Source organism: Elaeis guineensis, unplaced genomic scaffold (assembly GCF_000442705.2).
Source record: "Elaeis guineensis isolate ETL-2024a unplaced genomic scaffold, EG11 Super_Scaffold_32645, whole genome shotgun sequence".
Classification (NCBI taxonomy): domain Eukaryota; kingdom Viridiplantae; phylum Streptophyta; class Magnoliopsida; order Arecales; family Arecaceae; genus Elaeis; species Elaeis guineensis.
The window spans coordinates 772407-793676 of record NW_027332421.1 but is presented as its reverse complement, the minus strand read 5'-3'; the positions used below and the strand labels follow the sequence as shown (position 1 = coordinate 793676).

Genomic DNA, 21270 nt, shown 5'->3' with positions numbered 1-21270 from the left:
CCATATCTTAATATATCACACTATCCAAACTAGACAGGGTAGGGCTCGTTGGCTATATTATTAGCAACCACACTAATTGGTGGAATCATATTTATCTTTCTAAATTTAGGGCTGTAATCCAGACTGGCTTAAAAAAGAAGATTGGGAGAGATTCTAAAGCACATGATACATGTATTCAAAATAAGATAGTAGCACCTCCTCGTGAACAAATAAGGCCCAAAGGGTGCTGCTCCTTGGATAGGACGGACCCTGGGAACCAATGAGATAGCAACTAGACATTACTTCAAGCTTGACGCATACTGAAACCTCAGTCAATTCCATAACTTCAACCCAGACACAACTCAGTTTCACCTGAGGCTCCATGAATCAGATTGGCCCAAGTCATGGCTTCAAGTGTAATATGAAGTAAATAAGCTTCCAAAATAATGGCTTCTAGCAATCAGAATAGACAAAACAACAGGAGATGACATACTGAAAATATGATCATAATTTTCACATATGTACAGGTAATCATGAAATACAGAGGAGATCAGGAGCATCATTGTGAACGAATTCCAGTTGGTCTATTAAGGTCCTTTGACTGAAATAATATGGATTGAGTTCAGGTTGGACAGTCCACAATTCCAAAGATGAAGCAACCTGAAACACCACATCTGAGACCAATATGTTTGCTCAGCCCAAATCAAAAATCCAGTTGGGCCTCTTCTAAAGCATGCTTCAGGTTCACAAATCAATGTGGTTCACAAATCTAAAGGAAAATAAATACCAGGCTCTCTATCCCACTGCCGAGGCCTTCAGCAAGCCCTGACAGTAGGTCCAAGGAGCAGATGATGAATTCTCTATCATATTGGACACCAGCAGCAACATGATCAACCTGCATGTAAAGCATCAAATATCAGGGTGACTGATATTAAATGACATAGGTTATTAAATGTAAACATTCTTAACTCCATGAATAGTTAATGCATTCTCCTTTGCAAAATATTAAATGACATAAGTTATTAAATTTAAACATGCTTAACACCACAAATGGTTAATGCATTCTCCTTTGCAAACCCACGGAGAAATATTCATTGTTAGTACAGTTTTGGAGGTCTTTTTTTTTGCCCCTTCCAGAAGAAAGTTACAAAGGAGGGTCAGAGTTTAAAGGCAAACTGGTGCAATAAATCAACTCAGAGAACTGGATCTCTGTTAACAATATGCATATGTATGAATTCCTCCAGCAAAATGACTACATCAATGAACAATCCAAGTATCCAACAGAAGTCTCCATGCTTAACGGTCGATGCTGTCCATGTTGATCAGATCATCAAACCATCCACTACTTTGGCATGCCTAGTGACTACCAATTGATATTCTCATGGCTCATACTATATCACCAAAGAATTGCCTTGGCAATCACCACCGCTAGTTCGAACCATCAGGGAGATGCACTCTAAATTTAATAACCATATCCATCACAAATTGTTTTGCCCTATAATGTGATTAATAGTTATGACATGTTGCAATAAGCCAATGAATCTACAAATGAACAGCAATAGCTGAATGCATACATGCGGCATAGGTCATAGGTTATATTTACATTCACATAATTTACAATGACCATCAATGTATCTGCATATATATAACTCTATCACCAATTTGTGATATTTATGAAAGATTATGAGCAGGCTTCCCTCATTGGCAACTAGGGAAGACATCTGAATTCATTCATTTCAGAAAGAAAAAAAGAAGAAGAAGGAAGGCCACTCTGCCTTTGGCTATCCAACTCACGTAGAAGGGATCCAGTTATGAACTGACCCAAATGCTGCCAGACCATTGATGCATCTAATTTTAACCTAACCCAACCTAACATGAAACCTGACCTCTCGAACCCAATGGTGATCCAACTACATATTCCTCTAGTTGAACATAATCTGTATTCTATCATGTAATTCAGCAGGGGCTCAAGGGCCCCATATTAATAGAGTTTCATTCTCAATTCTATAATTTAAAATAACCAAGAGATAAATAATGAGATGCCAAAAAAACTCAGGGCTTGCATTTTATCAAAAATTGAAAAATGGGAAAGAGAAAATCATCCATGATTTTGAAGCAACAATCAAATACAATATAAAGAAATTAATAGAACATGTGCTCAGCATTAAATTACACTTCAGGGGGATGGGTTAGACATAGAATATGATACATTTTACAAACAATGGCATGAACATACTAACATCTATCCAATATTAATTTGGTAGGGTTGAGTTTGTCAGAATCTGCTCAGGTTAGATTCAGTTGCTTGAGTTCTCAACCAAAACACAACCCAATCTAAATCTCAAGTTAGATCTGGATGGATTTGGATCTATGCCATCAGAGTCCCTGCTAATAGAAGGCTCTTTCCATCATAGTTCATGTCAGGGATACTAAAACTAAAGGTGGGGCATGACTACAAAATCAAAAGAAAAAAGTTTTGTTCATTGTATGGTGTGATCGCCTGTGTCAGGGAAAATGGAGAAACTACAAGCTAATGAAAGCAACCAACTTAGTGGAATTTTTCTAATTCAAATCAACCAGACATTATGTGAGTCCTTGCTGACCACAAATAAACCAAAATAACTTCATCAAGGGGAGAAAATGTTAAGGCTCCAACTCGTTAAAATACAGTACTACCTAACTCATAAAGAACTATTTTGTAGTCGGTCATGTCATAACAAATGACTAAAAGATTGTTTCCCAATTACAGAACCTGTTGCGGCCAATCCCCGAGTGCGCCTGAGTCCGGTGATGAACAACCTGCAAAACAAGTCCACACTGACCGGAGTTGTATTCGGCGAAGACCCTCCAATGTCTAAGTCAGCGAAGAATGGTGAATAGGATAGTTGAAAGTAGATTTCGGCAGAATATCAGTCCAGAAGTGTCTTACCCATTCTGTTCCCTTACCTCCCCTTTATATAAGCAATTTGGGTGTAATTGTCTGTAACGGTTTGGCACGTGGGGTCCCGCTTATTCCGGCATTATATGATCGTGGAGTGGATAGTTAATGCCCACTAATAATCATGGTAAGTAGCCGTTACGTGCTCTTTACGCTAGCGGTTTCTGATATACCGACTGTGTCAGTGATGTGGGCGTACCGACTATATGTCAGTGCTTGTAATATACCGACTAACCATCGATTGATGACTCTGATATACCGACTGACCATCGGTTATAAAGTCGATCGAGTCTTATGGTTGACTTGGATCCACCAGGGAAGTCGATTGGGAATTACCGACTGTCTGTCGACGTACCGATTGATAGTCAGATGCCCGTGTCTTTGTCGCAGATAGAAAGTCGGATGATGAGCCCTGTAGATATCATAGTTGAACCAGAACTCGTTCAGTGGTCCAGCTTTGACGATTCTCCACAGGGTACCAACACATATTCGGATGGCTGACCGTGAATCGAGAGCAGATCCGATTGCCCCAACAGTTGCCCCCGATTCCCAAGTCCAAGGTGGCTTGACACATGGCTTGACGACACGTGGCTTGACACATTGGACGAAGGGAGTCTCCACGTGTCATTTCAAGCCCCGATTTTACGATCGTTTTGGCCGCAGACATTAATAATCCCCTCGAAAATCGAAAGGTCTCTAGTTGTTTTGTCGTTTCGATGATCGTACAATGATCATTGGGATGTCAATTTGAGGAGACGGTTATTTAATGCTGCAGTCGACCGGACGATGGAATGATCTGATTTGATTTGATTTCAGCCGGTCGGGAGCTGCCACGTGTTCGACGGTTGTTGGCTCCTATCAATTCACGCGGATTGTGCCCACGTGTCTCAATCTAGCGATAGGTGCGTCGAAACGTCCGAACGACGATCGGTTCAAACGTAGCCACATGTCAGGATCGGGGATAATCTCGATTCAAATGAGCCTATCTCGACTGTCGACAGATCCTATATATATAAGGTCGCTTTCTTCCCTCATTTGGACCTTCTGCCGTAATTCTAAGAGCCCAAGCGATCTCTGTGGGTGTCAAAAGTATCGTTGAGTTTCAGTGGAAGTCGAAAGTTCTAGAGCCATCTTCTTCTTCCCCGTGTCTTCGTGGTCCCTCAGGTTTTCTTAGCTTTTAGATTAGGTCTTCCTCCTTCCTTTCACTTTCCTGCTTCCTTTTAAATTTTCCTTCCGCCATTATCAATGGCAAGTAGCAGTAGGAAAGCCAAGGGTAAGACTAGGATAGATAAGGACAGACCTGTAGATAAAGCCCCTAGTCCTTCTCGAGGTAGTCGATCGGCTGGTTCGGTTAGCGGTTCCCTTTCGAGCCCGACAGTAGAGGTTTCCTCTCTGGTCGAGTCCACAGTCATTCGCCTCCGAAAACAGTATCGCATCCCGTAGCAATTTTGGCTGTCTGCGCCTGATTCGGCGATCGGATGATTTCTCCTTCGAATCAAGTTGCTTTCTGTGTTGAGAACTTTCGAGCTGGCCTTCCATTTTCGATTCCGAAGTTCGATCGAAATATTTTGGACTATTACCGACTCTGCCCAACCCAGCTTGCTCTGAATTCTATTCGGCTCCTCATTACCTTTGCCTTGTTGTGTCATATGATTCCGACTAATCCCAGACCATCCCTCTTTCATGCTTTCTTTGTTCTTCACCCACATCCGAAGGCTGAGGGTTGGTGGTTCTTCAGTCCGAGGGGTCTGTCCTTCATTACCGACCTTCCATCTTCCATCCATGATTGGAAGACTCAATTTTTCTTTATTTCTTCTTCGTTGGCTTGGGGCTTTCCTTCCACCTGAGAAAATTCGAGAGTGAGCCTGAATGATCTCAGCCGAATCGATGCCGTCGATCAAAAAGACTTCCTCCGACTGAAAGACATAAAAATCCCTCAGCAACGAAAACTGTTGACAGAGTAGACTCTTTATGACACCGAACTTAGTTCGACGCTTGCCGTAGGTATAACATAGTTGATTTTTCATTTTTTTATCTGACTTCAAATTTGTAACTAAATTGTTATTTTCTACTTGCAGCTATGCAACTTTCGACGCAACCTTTGGCAGATGAGGTCCAACGATTCATCGCCAAGAAGAGGCCCACTGCCAGTACGGGTCCCTCTCGTGCGCCGAAGAAGGTTCGGCCCGACACATCATCGTGGTCGTCCCTGAAGCCATCGTCGAAGAGATAATTGCCTTGTTCGCTCTAACAGCTCTACCACCAGTCGAAGTTCGCTCGCCGACTAGGCAACCAAGTGATGACGACGTTGTCGTGGTTACCGATCCAGAGCCGATCGACGGGGACCGATGGTATCTCAGGCGCCACCCATGCCCGAACCAGAGCCGGTCAACATAGAGCCGGCCATATCTCAGGTGCCATCCACACCCGAATGGATGGTGGTTCCCGCAGATCAGTCGTCCACATAGGAATGCGAGAAGACACCAGTAGTTTCCACTAACGATGGGGCTTCGATGAACTTCACGGAGCTTTTCGATATTCGGATTCCCGCTGGTGAGTTAGCTTTGGCAAACCCAAAGTTGGCTAGGCGGCTTCTGGAGGCTGCACTTCTCCGAATTGACAGGGAGAACAGGAAGAGTCGAACCGTGTCCGACATGTTCTCGTCGTATTACCCGACGATCCTTAACGTAAGTTGATACTCCATCCTCCATCTGCCTTTCTTATACTTGCTCTCTTTTTTTTTAACTCTTCTTTTCAATGATGCATGATATGTCAACACTAGAGAGAGGGTACAGGGTGATCACGGACCTCCGTCGGTCGTGGGCTGATAAGGTTGCGATCGCGAATGCCGACAAAGCTGCTGCCGTCGAACATCTTCAAGCGGCAATAGAACGGGAGGAGAAATATCAGGAGATCTTTCGTATGAAAACTGAGTTGGAGTCGGCTAGAGCCGAGTTAGAGTCGGCTCGGCAGTCAGCCACGTCCCAAGAGGAGCAAATCAAGAGGAAGAAGCACACGATCAGTCGGCTCCGAAGGGAACGTGATGGTTGTATTGAGGAACTGGAGGGAGAACGAGAGAGGCATCGGACCACCGAAGCTTGATTGGCACTAGCCGATGCAGAGTCGGCCTCGGCAAAGGAGGAGGCGAAGTCAGCTCGAGAGGCTCTCAGTCGGGCGCAGAAATAGGCCGTCGAGGACTACAAGAAGTCTGAAGACTTCAAGAATAAAATCCTCGAGGGTGGCAATGCACCTTGCTGGGTCAAGTATGAAGATGGTAGAGATGTTGTCGGGAGTCTTTATCCTGATCTGGATCTGAACATCATCATTGTCGCGGTGGTAGAAGTGGAGCCGACCGACGAAGCAGCTGCTCCGACTGAAGAAGCGTACCTGCATCGATCGAAGTAGAACCGGCTAATGTTGAAGGCCAGGAGACCAAAGCTGCAGCGGTGACCGATGCAGCAGCTGAGGAGACCAAGCAACAGCAGTTGGCATAGATGTCTTAGATCTTTATTTTTGTTATCGAGCTATAGTCCGACTATTCTTTTTGTAACCAGATCTTAGTCTGATTTTGTAATCCTTTATTGATAAATGAACGAAGGCAACTTTTTTATATATTAAACTTCTTGAATGCATCGTTTGTCATAGATAATTGTTACCAATGTAGACGAATATCAATTGGCCACCGACTATCAATCGATATGTCGACTAATAATCGATAGTTGGAGTCATAGGATTTGCCTGTTAGTCAGGTATCAGCCAACTATAGGCATGAATTTTTCCAAATATCTGGTATACGGGGGCTAGCCGAATATCCTTCGATCAATTGAAGTCGAGTCGGTATATTTTTCGCTTAACCAAAATCGAGTCGGCTTATTATTCCGATCAACTGTAGTTGAGTCGGCATATATAGTTGTTCACCCGATGTTGATATGTAGAGTCGACCGACCGGAGTCGGCATGTACAGTCATCCGATCGGGATTGGGTCGGTATGTATGTTTGTCAATAAATCGTCAATCAGACATTATATTTGTAGATAGTCGAGTATTCAAGGAACGTAGAAACCCGATCATATCATTTCAAATAGGTTATACATGTAGATAACTTCATTGATAATATATTCTCAGATTATCCGCATTCCACATTCAAGGGACAGTCGTTCCATCGAGGGTTTCTAGTCAATAAGCACCAGGACGAAGGGTTTCGGACATCCTGCAGGGGCCTTCCCAGTTTGGAGATAGTTTTTCTTGATCCAAGGGTTTTAAAACTTCTGTTTTCCTCAGAACCAAGTCTCCAGAATGGAAGACCTTCAATTTGACCTTCACATTAGAATATCCGACCATGTTTTGTCGATATGCGGCCATTCTTATCTGAGCTTGCTACCGAACCTCTGATAGCACGTCCAAGTCGGCTCTTCGACAATCAGAGTTGCTTGGCTCTACATACCGTTCGGCCCTCATTGACAGCAATCCGATCTCCAATGAGATTACTGCTTCCATTCCATATGTAAGGTTGAATGGTGACTCTCCCATTGGAATGCGAGTCATTCGATAAGCCCAATAAGATAGGATATAGCTCTTCTACCCATAAGCCCTTGGCCTCATTCAGTCGAGTCTTGAGTCCACGTAGGATCATTTGATTTGTCACCTCCACTTCATCATTTGATTGCGGATGGCCGACAGAGGTGAGTTTGTGCGTGATATGAAGTTTTATACAAAATTCTCTAAAGTTTTGATTGTCGAATTGTCGACGATCGATAATGATGTGTGGCAATCTGAATCTGCATATGATAGAGTTCTAAATGAAATCTTCCATCTTGCCTTCAGTGATTTGCGTCAGGAGTTCAGCTTCCATCTATTTGGTGAAATAATCCACGGCAACCACCACAAACTTCCTCTGACCAGTCGCTGGAGGAAAGAAGCCAAGAATGTCAATTCCCCATTGTGTGAATGACCATAGTGCAATGATCAATGCCAACTGACTGGTCGGTTAATGCTGTATGTTGGCATACTTCTGACATACCTCGCATCTCTGAATAAGCTCAGCTGCATCTTTCTTCATGGTGGACCAGTAATACCCCAGTCATAGAACTTTATAAGCCAATGATTTGCCCCCAAGTGATTTCTGCAAATCCCTTCATAAACTTCTCAGAGAGCATAGTCGGCTTCGGAAAGTCTCAAACATTTAAGTAGAGGAAGAGAGAACGACCTTTTGTACAGCTGTCCATTCATCAAGACATACTGTGAAGCCCACCTTAGTCGTTTGGCTTCTAAGGAATTTTTAAGAAAAGTACCATCGATTAAGTATTGAATAATCGGATCCATCCAGCTTGGTTCATCATTTATTTGTAGCACTTCATCGACCTTGTCGATACTCAGTTGTTCAAGATATTCGACAAATATTGGGCCGAATAGATTGAAAGTAGTCGCTAGTCAAAAAAGTGCATCGGCACGTGCATTTTCACTTCTTGAGATGTGGGAGATCTCGAAATATTTGAAGGTTTGAACAAAATCCCTCACTTTTTGAAAGTACTTCATCATGATCGGGTCGGGTTTCAAATTCACCTTTGACATATCCGATGATTAGTTGTGAGTCGGTGAAAACCTTCAAGTTGTCTATGCCAAGTTCTTTAGCAATCTTCAAGCTGGCCAGCAATACTTCATATTCGGCTCAATTATTGGATGCTTTGAAGTTGAACCGAAGGACATATTCAGTCACAGTCCCTTTGGAGTTGGTAAGGATGAGGCTGGCTCCACTTCCTTGGGCACTGGATGCTCCATCAACATGTAGCACCCATACCGATTCAAGTTCGGCCTTTAGATTCTCAACTTGCTCTGACTTGTTGTCAGATTTGTGTTCAGATCTGTCATCGGGTACAGTACACTTGACAATAAAATCAGCCAAAACTTGAGCCTTCATTGATGGTCATGGACGATACTATATGTCGAATTCACTGAATTTGATCGCCCACTTTGCCATCCGACCAGAGGTATCTGGTCGATGTAAGATCATCTTCAAAGGTTGGTCTGTCAAGATGACCACCAAGTGAGCTTGGAAGTATGGTCGGAGATGCTGAGTTGATATGATCAGAGCGTAGATCATTTTCTCTGCCTTCGAATATCTGATCTAAGCATTGTGAAGTACTTTGTAGGTGTAGTATATTGATCGTTGAATCCGATTTTTATCCTTTCGGATAAGAACCGAGCTAACTGCTTCCGAAAAAGTTGCTAAGTAGAGATACAACACTTCCCTCTCTTTTAGTTTTGTAAGTGGTGGGGGAGACATCAAGTATTTTTTTAGATCTTCGAAGGACTGTCGACATTCATCCGACCATGAGAAATCTTTCGTTTGCTGCAAGGTCATGAAGGGCAGACACCTTTCTGCCAACTTCGAAATGAATCGGCTGAGTGCAGCAATCCTTCCATTTTGTTGCTGTATCTCTTTCTTGAAACTAGGATGCTTCATGTCAATAATAGCCTTTATTTTTTCCAAGTTAGTCTCGATTCCCCATTGCGATACGAGAAATCCGAAGAATTTTTCGGCAGTCATCCCGAATGCGCACTTGGTCGAATTCAACTTCATCCGATGTTGTCGAAGTGTGTCAAAGGCTTCTTCTAAGTCTCAGACATGATCACGAGTTTCGACACTTTTCACCAGCATATCGTCAATATAAACCTCCATGTTACGTCCGATTTGTGCCTTAGACACCTTGTTGACCAACCATTGATAAGTCACTGCGATATTTTTCAAATCGAATGGCACCACCTTATAGCAGTAAATACCTTTGTTGATTGTGAAGGCTGTGTTCTCATCTTCGGGTGCCATTTCATATAATTATATCCCGAGAAGACGTCCATGAAACTCGAGAGTCTATGCCCCGATGTTGCATCGACTAATTAATCGATCGTCGATAGAGGGAAGCTATCCTTCGGACATACTTCGTTCAAATTGTAATCGATGAAGATTCTCCATTTTTCGTTGGCTTTTCTTACCATCACAACGTTGGCTAGCCAATCCAGATAATTGCTTCTCTGATGAAACCTGTCGCAAAAAATTTGTCCACTTCTTCGTCGATAACCTTCTGTCTCTCCAACACAAAAGATCTTTTTTTCTGTCTCACCAATTTAACTTTTGGATCGACGTTTAACCGGTAAGTTATTATTTCTGAAGGAATCCCAGGTATGTCTGCTGCCGACCAAGCAAAAACATCGACGTTGGCTCTCAGTAGTTCTACCAGTTGCTTTCGCTCCGACTCAGGTAGCTGTGATCCGATCTGAATAGTTTTAGTTGGGTCATCCTCTCTAAGTGGGATCAAAATCAGTTGTTCAACCGACTCTCCCCTTTCTTCATTATCCTTCTGGTCTAGTTTGTCAATCAACAGAGGGTCTTCAGGCTTGCTACCTTCGGCTGAAACCATGAAGCAGCATCGGGCCAGTTGTTGATCCCCTCGCATCTCTCCGATTCCACTCTTTGTTGGGAATCGGACAAGAAGATGGTAAGTCGAAACAACCGCTCTCAACGCGTTGAGTCCTGATCGTCCGAGTATGACATTGTAAGCCAAAGGAACTCGGACAATTATGAACGTTAAGAGAACGATGCTTTATTGTGGGTCGATTCCTGCAGTCAGAGAAAAAATAATTTCACCCTCCACAATGACTGCATCTCCAGTAAAGCCGACTAAAAACATAGAGATTCTTCTGAGTCGATCAGTTGGTAGTCATATTTCAGAGAAAGCAGAGTAGAATAACACGTCTATAGAGCTTCCATTATCTATAAGAATTCATTTTACATCATAATTTGCTATCATCGTCGAGACGACAACAGCATCATCATGAGAAGTTTGTGCTCTTCGAACATCATCCAAAAAAGAGATTACATTATCATGTCGTTGCTTTTTCAACAACTCTTCTTCGAAGTTTGCCCCCCAATCTCTTGATCATCCAAAAATCATGTTGATGACTCTCGTTATTGGTCGATTGTCATTTGCTTGCTCTGGTTGATGCTGAATTGTACATCAACAAGAGGTTGAGTCGGACGATCACATCAAAACTTTTCAAATCTCGTCTAATCATGACTTCTATTTCGTTCCTGAGTTAAATACACTGCTCGATGTCGTGATCATGATCACGATGGAACCAACAGTACTTGTCGCAGCTCCTCGATGGTGCTTTCATTGGTGGGGGAGGTACTTTTCTCCCTCGATCTCCATTAGAATCTATGCACAAGGGACAGAGAGGAGTGTAGGAGTCAACCTGGAATCGAAATTATTCGATCTTGGACTCCATTGGTGAGGTGAAGCTCCTTTGCTATGTGATGTTCGACTTGGTTCAGCCAGAGCTCCACTCTTTTGTTTCTTTTTCTTCTGACCTTTTTCCTTCTGATTGGCGCCAGTTAGTAGCACCTTCGTCTACGCGTATATATTTATACGCACGCTCAAGAAGTTCAGTATATATCCGAAGGAGGGTCTCATCCAAGGAATATATAAACCTGGATCCTCTCAGATTCTTCTTCATGGCTGAAATGGCCATATCTTCATTGAAGTCCCGGACCTCAAGTGTGGCGGTGTTGAAACGCACCACGAAGCTTCTCTGAGTCTCTCCTTCATTCTGCTTGATGGAGAAGAGACTGTCGGACATTCGTGGCATCCTCCTGCTGGTGCAGAAGTGGGCCACAAATGATTGCTCCAACTACTCAAAAGAATGAATGCTTCCCAACTAGAGCCCAAAATATCAGGCTCGAACATCTTTTCGAATAGTAGCCGGGAAGCCAAGACATAGGAGGACGTTGGTTGCCCCCTGAATCATCATGAAAGCATTATAGCTCTCCAAGTGATCGACGAGGTCGGTGGAGCCGTCATAAGGCTCCATCTGTGGCATCTTAAATCGAGTCAGAATCGGTTCATCTAAAATGCACCGGGAGAAGGGTAGAGCAGTGTGGATACTAAGGTCATTGGAGGACCCTTGGCCATCCACCAGAAGCTGGGCGAGTCGGCGTCGATTTTCCTGAACTTATATTCATAGTCGTTAAGCCACCGTTGTTGGGAGAATGCAGGGGTAGAATCCTCCGAAAAACTGGATGAGAAAGTTGAGGGCGTGCGTGGCCTCTTCTCCTTCCTGTCACTATGGTAGCAAGAGGGGGAAGGAGACCATCGCTATCGTTGAGTGGAACGATGGCCTATGTCCGATGACAAGCAACCTGCAAAACAAGTCCACACTGACCGAAGTTGTGTCCGACGAAGACCCTCTGATGCCTAAATCAGTGGGTAGTGAATAGAATAATTGAAAGTAGATTTCGACAGAATATTAGCCCAAAAGTATCTTACCCTTCCTGTTCCCTTACCTTCCCTTTATATAAGCAATTTAGGTGCAATTGTCTATAACGGTTTGGCACATGAGGTCCCGCTCCCGGCATTATGTAATCATGGAGTAGACATTTAATGTCCACTAATAATCGTGGTAAATAGCCATTATGCGCTCTTTGTGCTAGCGGTTTCTGATATACCGACTGTGTCGGTGATGTGGATGTACCGACTGTATATCAATGCTTGTAATATACCGACTAACCATCAATTGGTGCCTCTAATATACTGATGAGGCATCGATTATGAAGTCGATCGAGTCGTTATGGTTGACTTGGATCCATCAGAAAAGTCGATTGGGAATTACCGACTGTCCGTCGGTGTACCGACTGATAGTCAGATGCCCGTATTCTTGTCGCAGATAGAAAGTCAGATAATGAACCTTATAGATATCATAGTTGAATCAGAACTCGTTCAGCGGTCTGGCTTTGATGGTTCTCCACAGGATACCGACACATTCGGATGGCCGACCGTGAATCGGGGGGAGCAGGTCCAATTGTCCCAACAGAACCTAACCTACATGAAACATTAGGCTTCAACTAGCAAGAACATGGACTACCATACTGCCCTATACCATACTGGGTTGAAACCGGTATGAAACTCATATTCAGGTCCATAAAGACCCCATACCATCCTGCACCAAAGCGTACTGAGGTGCACCAAAATATACTGACCTGAACTAAGGTCTACCAACCTGTATCAAGATCTATTGACCCATACCAAAGCATACCAAGATTAAAAAAAATGAGAAAAATCGTTCTAAAACTGTTACAGTACAGATTGCATATTGTATCATATCGACCGTACCATACCAAATTGGTAACACAGCAATACGATACCCAGCACCAAGATTGCAAACCTTGAGCAACAGTAAGTAAAAACTATCCTGAATTGTATTAACATTTTGGCTAGAAACAACGTAAACTAATGTTTACTATCTAATACAAAAACATCATATTAATTCAGATACATGGTATTGTAATGGAAGCATAAATTTGATATTGTTCATATTTCAGCGTCACATTCTTTCCTAATAATAATCATTTTGCATTTTAAATATGACAGTGACAAATGACATTGTAATACAACATTAAACAGCAATCAGCATTTGAATTCAAATGAATTCAGTACATGAATAGTATTATATATTCAGGAAGTAGAAGGAATAGAAATAATCGCACCACTAAAATAAAATTAAAGAGCCAAATACCTTAGCCAATTGTTGTATCTGGATAAGATTGATGCACCTCTGGAATACTGGTTCAGCAAACTGAGAAAATCCTGGTCCCAAAGCCTGAAAATTGGAACCATCAAATGAATCTCCATATGATCCCACACTAAACGAAGAGACGGGAGAGGGCGGGATGAAGCAAGATATATGACTGCAAATTAACCAAGCAGTTCGTGAACAAGACAGACTCAAAGCAATAAGATCAGCTCAATTAGGAAACATGACCAGCTCAAGCCTTGATTTAGGGCATGACTCATAAACAAGCCAAGTGCAAATTCCAAACACTCAAGGCTTGCAAAAGAAGTAGAAACTTGAGCTTCGCTTGATAACAGGCTCATTCAAGCTGGTTTATTAGGAAAAGATCCAAGCTTAAACACTAAGTCAAGCACAGCCTGAGGTCAAAAAAATTTTCCATTAAAAAGTAAAGCCTGAGCAACCTAAAGTATGTCTTGGCTCAGTTCACGGACAGCCCTGAGCAGACAAAATCAAAAAAGATTCACAAAGGTGTTCTCAAACACAAATATTTGTTTTTTAAGCACTAAGTAGATTTAACAAAGGCTTGCTTAAAATTCTATTGATCTAAAGTACTATATTCCAACCTATTCTCCAAGGTCTCATCAAGCATTTAAAAGTTACCATATTTCAAACTGAAATATTATTGAAATACAGAAATTCTGAAGGATACGCAACTTAGATCCGAAAGATTGACAAGAACAAGCATGAAAGTAAGCAACTTTCCCCACAAAGATTATATCCCGCCACAAAACATGAGCAAGGAATCTTCTGTTCTGTTCTAGCTGTTTTATGATTACGAACAAATGAAATGCCGAGCCCAAGTATTGCCGAACCAGCAGGCTAGGGGCATCCCAAACCAGAACAATCAATCACCGGCATGGTTCACCCTTTTGAAATGATATAAATGAGTCAACCCGCAAGCCCACATCCCAACGTTGAGTTCTTCACCCCCCCCCCCCGGCTCCTGTCTCTCTCTCTCATCCCCACAAGCCCTCATCCCAACAGTCTCTCTCTTCCTCTCCCTCTCTCCCTCGTCCCTATTGAACGTTGTCCTCGCAAGCCCTCATCCCAATGGTGTCTCCCCCCCCCCCCCCCAAACCTCTCCCTCCCACACTCTCATGTTTCAATATATGCTCCAGGACAGTACGTCATGGACCCAATACCAAGCCAGTCACCAACCGGTACAACACCCAATACCAATTCACCAAACCTTGGCTAAGCCCATCAGCGAAATCAGACACTTTGTCAAATCAAAGTTTACAGTGAGACCTTCCACCTAAGCTCCAAGAAATAGCAACTCGTAAATCTAAAATGCTAGGAGGCAACAAGCAGAACACGAGCTGAGCCAAGCCTAGCTCCAGCATGGCTCATTTATGATTGAGCAAGCTTGAGCTAGCTAATCTTCAGGATAAGCTCAAGCTATTCACAAACAACCTGTTTAAGAGATCTAATAGAGGATTTAATACCATTTGAGCTTTTATTTATACAGTTTGAAGGAGTAATCCAGTTTATATTTTAATCTTATCATTATAATACATACTATTCTCCATAATATGTATTAATTTATAATTGATAATTATAAAAATAATTATTTGTATTGATCATAGTAATTAAAATGGTATAATATGAATATATATAATTACTCATATAGTCATATATTAGTATTTCGAGCTAATTCAAGCCAAGCTTACAGCAGCTAACCATAGCTCTAGCTCGGCTCATTTCTTAACATGATGAACCGAGCTTGAGCCTAACTCAAGCTAGCTTGCAAACAGCTTGCTCAATTGCCAGCCCTACACAGAATAAAGCATAAGACGAACTCCACAGACACCTCCTTAGAATATAAAGCTATGCAAACTTTTGGAAATTCTCTTTTTTAAATTTCTATAATGACTCATTTTATCACCATTCTTCACTAATTCAACTCCTTGGATTTTTTCAAATAGAATCAGTACTGGCTAGAGTTTCATGCATTAACTACCTAGTTATGCATTCATGAATCATATGCTGATGATAATGGCACAGAAAAATTCTACAGATTGAGACAAGATTCCTTTTTTCTTTTCTTTTCTTTTTTTTCTTTTGATGGAAGGGGAGGGAAAAATCCCACCCAATTTAATTAAAGAGAAATTCAGGTGAGGCAAGATTGCATCATGAGAAGTCACAAAATGCAACGAGGACTTCAATGGTCAGTAGTAATGTCCATAAAAATTTCAAAATAACTACATTGCATATAATTTCACACTACTACCCTAATTAGCTAGACAACAATCCAGCTAACTTTAATTTTAATGATCAATAATATATAGGCTAGACCGTGAAGATTTCCAGAAAAAGGGCCTTTAAACTGTTAAACATAAGCCAAACCAGAGATACTTAATCAAAAATATCCTGTAGCAGAGAAACTTTATGACCACAGTAACCATCACACTGATCATTTTTGCAAACTGAAGGTATCCATAAAATTTTATTTATTCCCTTCTTAATGTAATTAGAACATAAACAGAATTTATAATGGCAAAGCTAATGTAGTAACAGCTGGTGTTCTAGTCCTCAAATAAAGATTTAATTCTCAATGTTTGAATTTTGAAACTATTTTTTTCAAATTGAAATTTTAGAAATATGTCTTCAGGAGTCCTATATTGAACAAGATTATTATTTTAGCTCTGCTAAACTTAAGAAGATCGCGTTGATAATAGTATACACCTGAGTGGTTAATGTCATGATTGCAGAACAGAATAAGTCCTCCTCCTCAGAAAGAATTTACTCTGCCCTCATTTTCTTCTGATATAAAAAGAGATAGAGCATCATTTCACATAGGTATTCCTCATATAATTAAGTAAATCAGATATTCTATTCTTTTCTCATCTTATCATTATAATTTAGCTAAATAATTACTGAAAAAAACAGAATGGATGGAAACCAAATTTATTAGAGAATATTTTTTGTTAAGGTTATTTGCACTGGAATGGCAGCATGTGGGAGAACTCCAACCACACGAATTACTTCTACACTGCTAAAAATTTTAAGGCTTCTCCATCCTTACATACTAACCGACCACCTCCAAAAATCTGAATGTCCAAGCTATGGGCTTGACACCTGTCGCTATGATCGCAACAAAAAAAAAAAAAAGCAAAAACAAAATCTTGAACGAGAATTCCTGTGAATGAACAGTGTTTTCATTTTCTTCCATATTCTATCTATCATTTTCCCCTAAATCATGCCGTCACCCCCATTATAACTAAACCTATTTATTCATCTAAGCAATTAACCTGATGTCCTCATGAGAGTATACCTTCAAACTTTCCTTCACTTTCTTCCAAAAGCCATGGTAGCATCAGAGCTACCATTGTGCTACCGACCACCTCCAAAAATCTGAATGTCCAAGCTATGGGCTTGACACCTGTCGCTATGATCGCAACAAAAAAAAAAAAAAAGCAAAAACAAAATCTTGAACGAGAATTCCTGTGAATGAACAGTGTTTTCATTTTCTTCCATATTCTATCTATCATTTTCCCCTAAATCATGCTGTCACCCCATTATAACTAAACCTATTTATTCATCTAAGCAATTAACCTGATGTCCTCATGAGAGTATACCTTCAAACTTTCCTTCACTTTCTTCCAAAAGCCATGGTAGCATCAGAGCTACCATTGTGCTTCAGGCATTTACTCAAAAGCCAAGGCAATCTGCAAAGCATCACAATAATCTGAATACTCGACTTAATTCTCATCTTTCCAACCTTTTGACAAACTCTCGCTGGGATCTGTCACCAAATCAATGCCATAATCAACCCACCTCACTCTCGGTCAAGGTTTGCAATCTTGATATCAGACCCTATATCAGTACCATGCTGTTAGCCTGATACAATATCGGTATGCCCGATATGGTAGTCAGTTCGGCAAACCGAGACATTATATCTCTCATACTGTTTCGATTCAATATCGGCATAGTACGGTTTATCTAATATGGAGCAATACACACCGGAACAGCGAACGTTGCTCCTGGTGATTGCTAGAATCACATCAAAACAATTACGAGGAAGAGGCTTCTCAAATCTCGCTCTCAGATCAATATGTGAAAACAATCTAGCCAAACTTGGAACTATTCACTACAATGAAGGAATAGAGTCCTCAGATCAATTAATTGATCATTCTCAGATCAATCAATAGTGCATTTCAAGCATGGCCTTACAGCTCAAGATGGCATCCTAATATTTGTTTGCCCCTTTCCTTTTTCCCATGCCCATACTCCCCTTATTTTCTTGTTTTAAAAAAGATCTAAGAATCGTTTGAATTGGCTAAGCACAATCTGCCAAACTATGAAACATATAATCTGACAAAAGCGAGCACTAAGTTTGGGGCATAATGGGTACTCCATGCACCACCCACCCTGAACCTGGCCATAGAAGTTTGGATCTAAAGTTTGATCCAAAGCCTGCCCATCCAATGACCAGGTTGGGGCGAAGTCGAGGTCCAGGCAGGAGAGATTTCAAAACAAGTAACAACCATTAGGTCTAAAGATGGGTCTGATATAAGACACTATCTGACAGTCATCAGGTTTGGATAGTGTACAAATCAAGTGAAAGTTTTTCAGGTTCTAAGCAAGCAACAATATTTGGTAAGTTCAAACATTCATTCTCTGAAAACAACCCATTGATGACATGGTTTTTGTTGCCGCTGAAATCTGGACCACGATCAGAAAAGGTTGGAGCGGTGGCGTGTCCTCCTAGAAGTAAAACCTGCAGACAAATCCTGATCGGAGCTGGCTCCAACGGAGAACCTCCGATGCTCAAGTCAGATAACAGAAAAACAGAAGAGGAGTACAGAAAGATTATAGTTGCATACCTTGGGAGGTCTCCTATAGATCCTTTTGTAGGTTGAAGTTGTATAACCATCAAGAGAAATCATGGGACCGATCCAGGCGCGACATGGCGAGACTTCCGATCGAAATTGATGAGGTGATTATTGCATTTACTTTTTCCGTTCCAGAACCATTTGGAAGTTGTGGACGCTTTTGAATTTTGAATTAAGGTGCAGGTGGGATCCGCCCTATCCCTTTAGTTGGGAGTTTAGTCTAATCTGATGGAAGCGGATGTCGAGGAAAGGAAACGATCGGGTTGGATCTCGCTCAACGAAGTGAAGACTGATGGTGACTGATGCATGCCTACGGCCGAAGTCAGAACTTAGCATATTTGGGTGTCTAGCCGTCTGCCGTCGTTTAGGTGTTAAAGACCAGTTGCTGCAGAGACAGAAGTAAATCTAATACCGAAGCTAAGAGTGGCCGATCCTAAGAATTCCACTTAAGATGGTTCAGGAATTAAGGATCATCACGGGCCAAAGCTAAGATCGGATCATATTACCACATCCATTAGCCCATATCTAGCCACTTGCTCATATCTTCGGCCCAAGGAGGAAATATCCCCCCAACAGTTTTAAACGATAATTAGTAAATTCTATAGGAAATGTGAAGTTACCATAGAAAACTACACATATATACTGGACAAACTAGTGGATCAAGGGTCAATTACACTTCTGCTAGACCCACACCAAATCTATTTTTATAGATCTACTTTGGACCCATAACCATAGCCCAAGTATATTGATCCAGGTCTGTGGACTCACTCATAAACAAACCTAAATTCTTTTCAATTGATTTAAACATTGACCCTTCACATCAACCACCATATGTTTTTTTTAATTTATTTTCGGTACCATTTTCCATCATTTCTTTCTTACTTTTCCTTCTTCCTTTTTTTTGGCTTTGAAGATCAAAACAGGTCTTGCTTGTTCAACTTATAAATGTACGTGCAAAAATTTTTTCCCACATCAGCTCTTGATTTTCCCTTCCCCTCTTCTCTCTCTTGAAGATGTTCTATCACTTTTCTATCCCAGTTTTTTCTTTGCTTTTATAACCAATTTTCTAACTTCCTTGAACTCCCCACTCCAGCCCATTTACATCCTTAAACTATCTCATACTTCGTAGTTCCCCAAAGTTGGGGTACAGTATTTCCATGCCTATGCCTGTCTTTTAAAGCCTGTTTGGCTGGCATAAGGCTTATTCCAATCCTTATGGCTGCTTTATTATTGAACTGAATACTGCCAAGGAATGCTGACATTTTTGGATCTATTAACGAGGAAGCAGACATATAGCCATTTTCATTCATATGTGATGCTCCAGAAAAGCCAGTAATTCTTACTGATTAATAGGCACTCCTTTTTTTGCACATAAACAGCATCGTATGATTTACCACTTCAGTAGGCTCAACAATTAAGACATCTCACACAATTCTACTTGTAATTTCTAATTTTCCTTTTCAATTCTTTTATTTCTTTACTAAATAATTCTGGTACTTCAAACTAGAAACATTGCAAACAAACTCCTGAAAAACATTTTATACTGTAACATGATGCCCCATTTGATTCAATCGATCCATAGTAATGTCAACTTTCTTTTCTTATTTCTCTGTTTCATATTATGTTTATGTTATATGTTTGTTAATTTTTACTTAATGTTTGATCACAATCTCTGAAACTGTTGGATCTACTATAATAAATATTGAATTCCAGTTTTCAAACCTTGATTTACATATGCCATGTAAGATAATTGCCACTTAGTCAGATCCATTATAATGGGAAGTTTTACACAGGATGTGAAACATGTAAAACTGTATTGATAAGTTTTATAGATAAAAGGGAAAAGAAATGATACCTGTGCTATAGAAGTAAAGCACTCCAGCAATGGAAATAGATCTTTGTCACTATTTGATAATTGCTGCCACTTTGAGATTAATGGAGGCATCAAAATATCAAGATACTTTGGCTGCCAATAAGCATCACAATCTCAAGAATAAGTTCCTCGTTTAAGTCTGGATTCTTGAGAGAGAAAAAAAGAAAAGGTATACATTACGATGTTAAAAATGCCAATACCTGATTTAATTCTCCTCCAACCGCATCTGCAAGAGTACCAATAGCATCGTAGACAATCCGGAGGTTCCGTCTCTAGTTGTGGAAAAAGAAAACAAACCATGGACAGGAGAGAAAAAGTTAGTTGAACGACTTGCAAATTTGAATATTCACATGCATTAATTCATAACCTCCATGATACGGCTTGAAGTATGACCTAGCTAATATAACATAATAATGAGATCAAAGCATGTAAAAGCTAAAAACAGACCTGATATTTGCTATAAGCACATAAGAGGTGCTGCAAAATGACTTCCAGGTGTGGTACCAATTCTTCTGCAGCCTCCTGCCAGCAGCAAGACATGGTACACATAAATTAGAATGCAAAGGATAATTATCAATTCATAACTGCAGAAAGAACCTCTTCAAGAGTTGCAAAAGCTGAGCAAGCAGCCTCCTGCACTCGCTTATTAGTATCCAATATCCTTCTAAGCAGCCCTATGAGAACTTTATCAAATTGTTCAGAACCATTTTGATCATCAATGCCCTGCATTATCAAGTAAATATAATTAGGAGAACAACAATACAGTTTCCCTCCTAAGAAAATGAAAAAAACAGTGCACAAATTCAAGACACACACACAAGTAAAAAGAAGGTCAATATGAAGCCAAACTGCCAGAATAATAATAATATATGCAAAAGCAATACCAGATAATGTTTTGAAGTTTACAAAAAATTTCCCCAGATAGAAGGCTATTATACTGTTGTCAAAGATGCAAATGAGAACAATACAGTTTCTCTCCTAAGAAATGAAAACAACAATACATCAATCCAAGACACATATACT

At 40.9% G+C, this 21270-nt stretch overlaps 1 protein-coding gene across 5 annotated transcripts in view; it reads right to left on the bottom strand.

The window, feature by feature from the left end:
• The window catches only part of LOC105035569 (transportin-1), a 71065-nt gene that overhangs the window by 8774 nt on the left and 41021 nt on the right, over positions 1-21270 (bottom strand). For all 5 annotated transcript variants that reach the window (XM_073250438.1, XM_073250437.1, XM_073250439.1 and 2 more), the window contains 6 exons: positions 20845-20970; positions 20695-20769; positions 20448-20519; positions 20230-20340; positions 13483-13566; positions 767-874 (listed from right to left, as the gene is read on the bottom strand). In XM_073250438.1, the coding sequence (XP_073106539.1) occupies positions 767-874; positions 13483-13566; positions 20230-20340; positions 20448-20519; positions 20695-20769; positions 20845-20970 (576 nt within the window). The remainder of the gene's footprint in view (positions 1-766; positions 875-13482; positions 13567-20229; positions 20341-20447; positions 20520-20694; positions 20770-20844; positions 20971-21270) is intronic.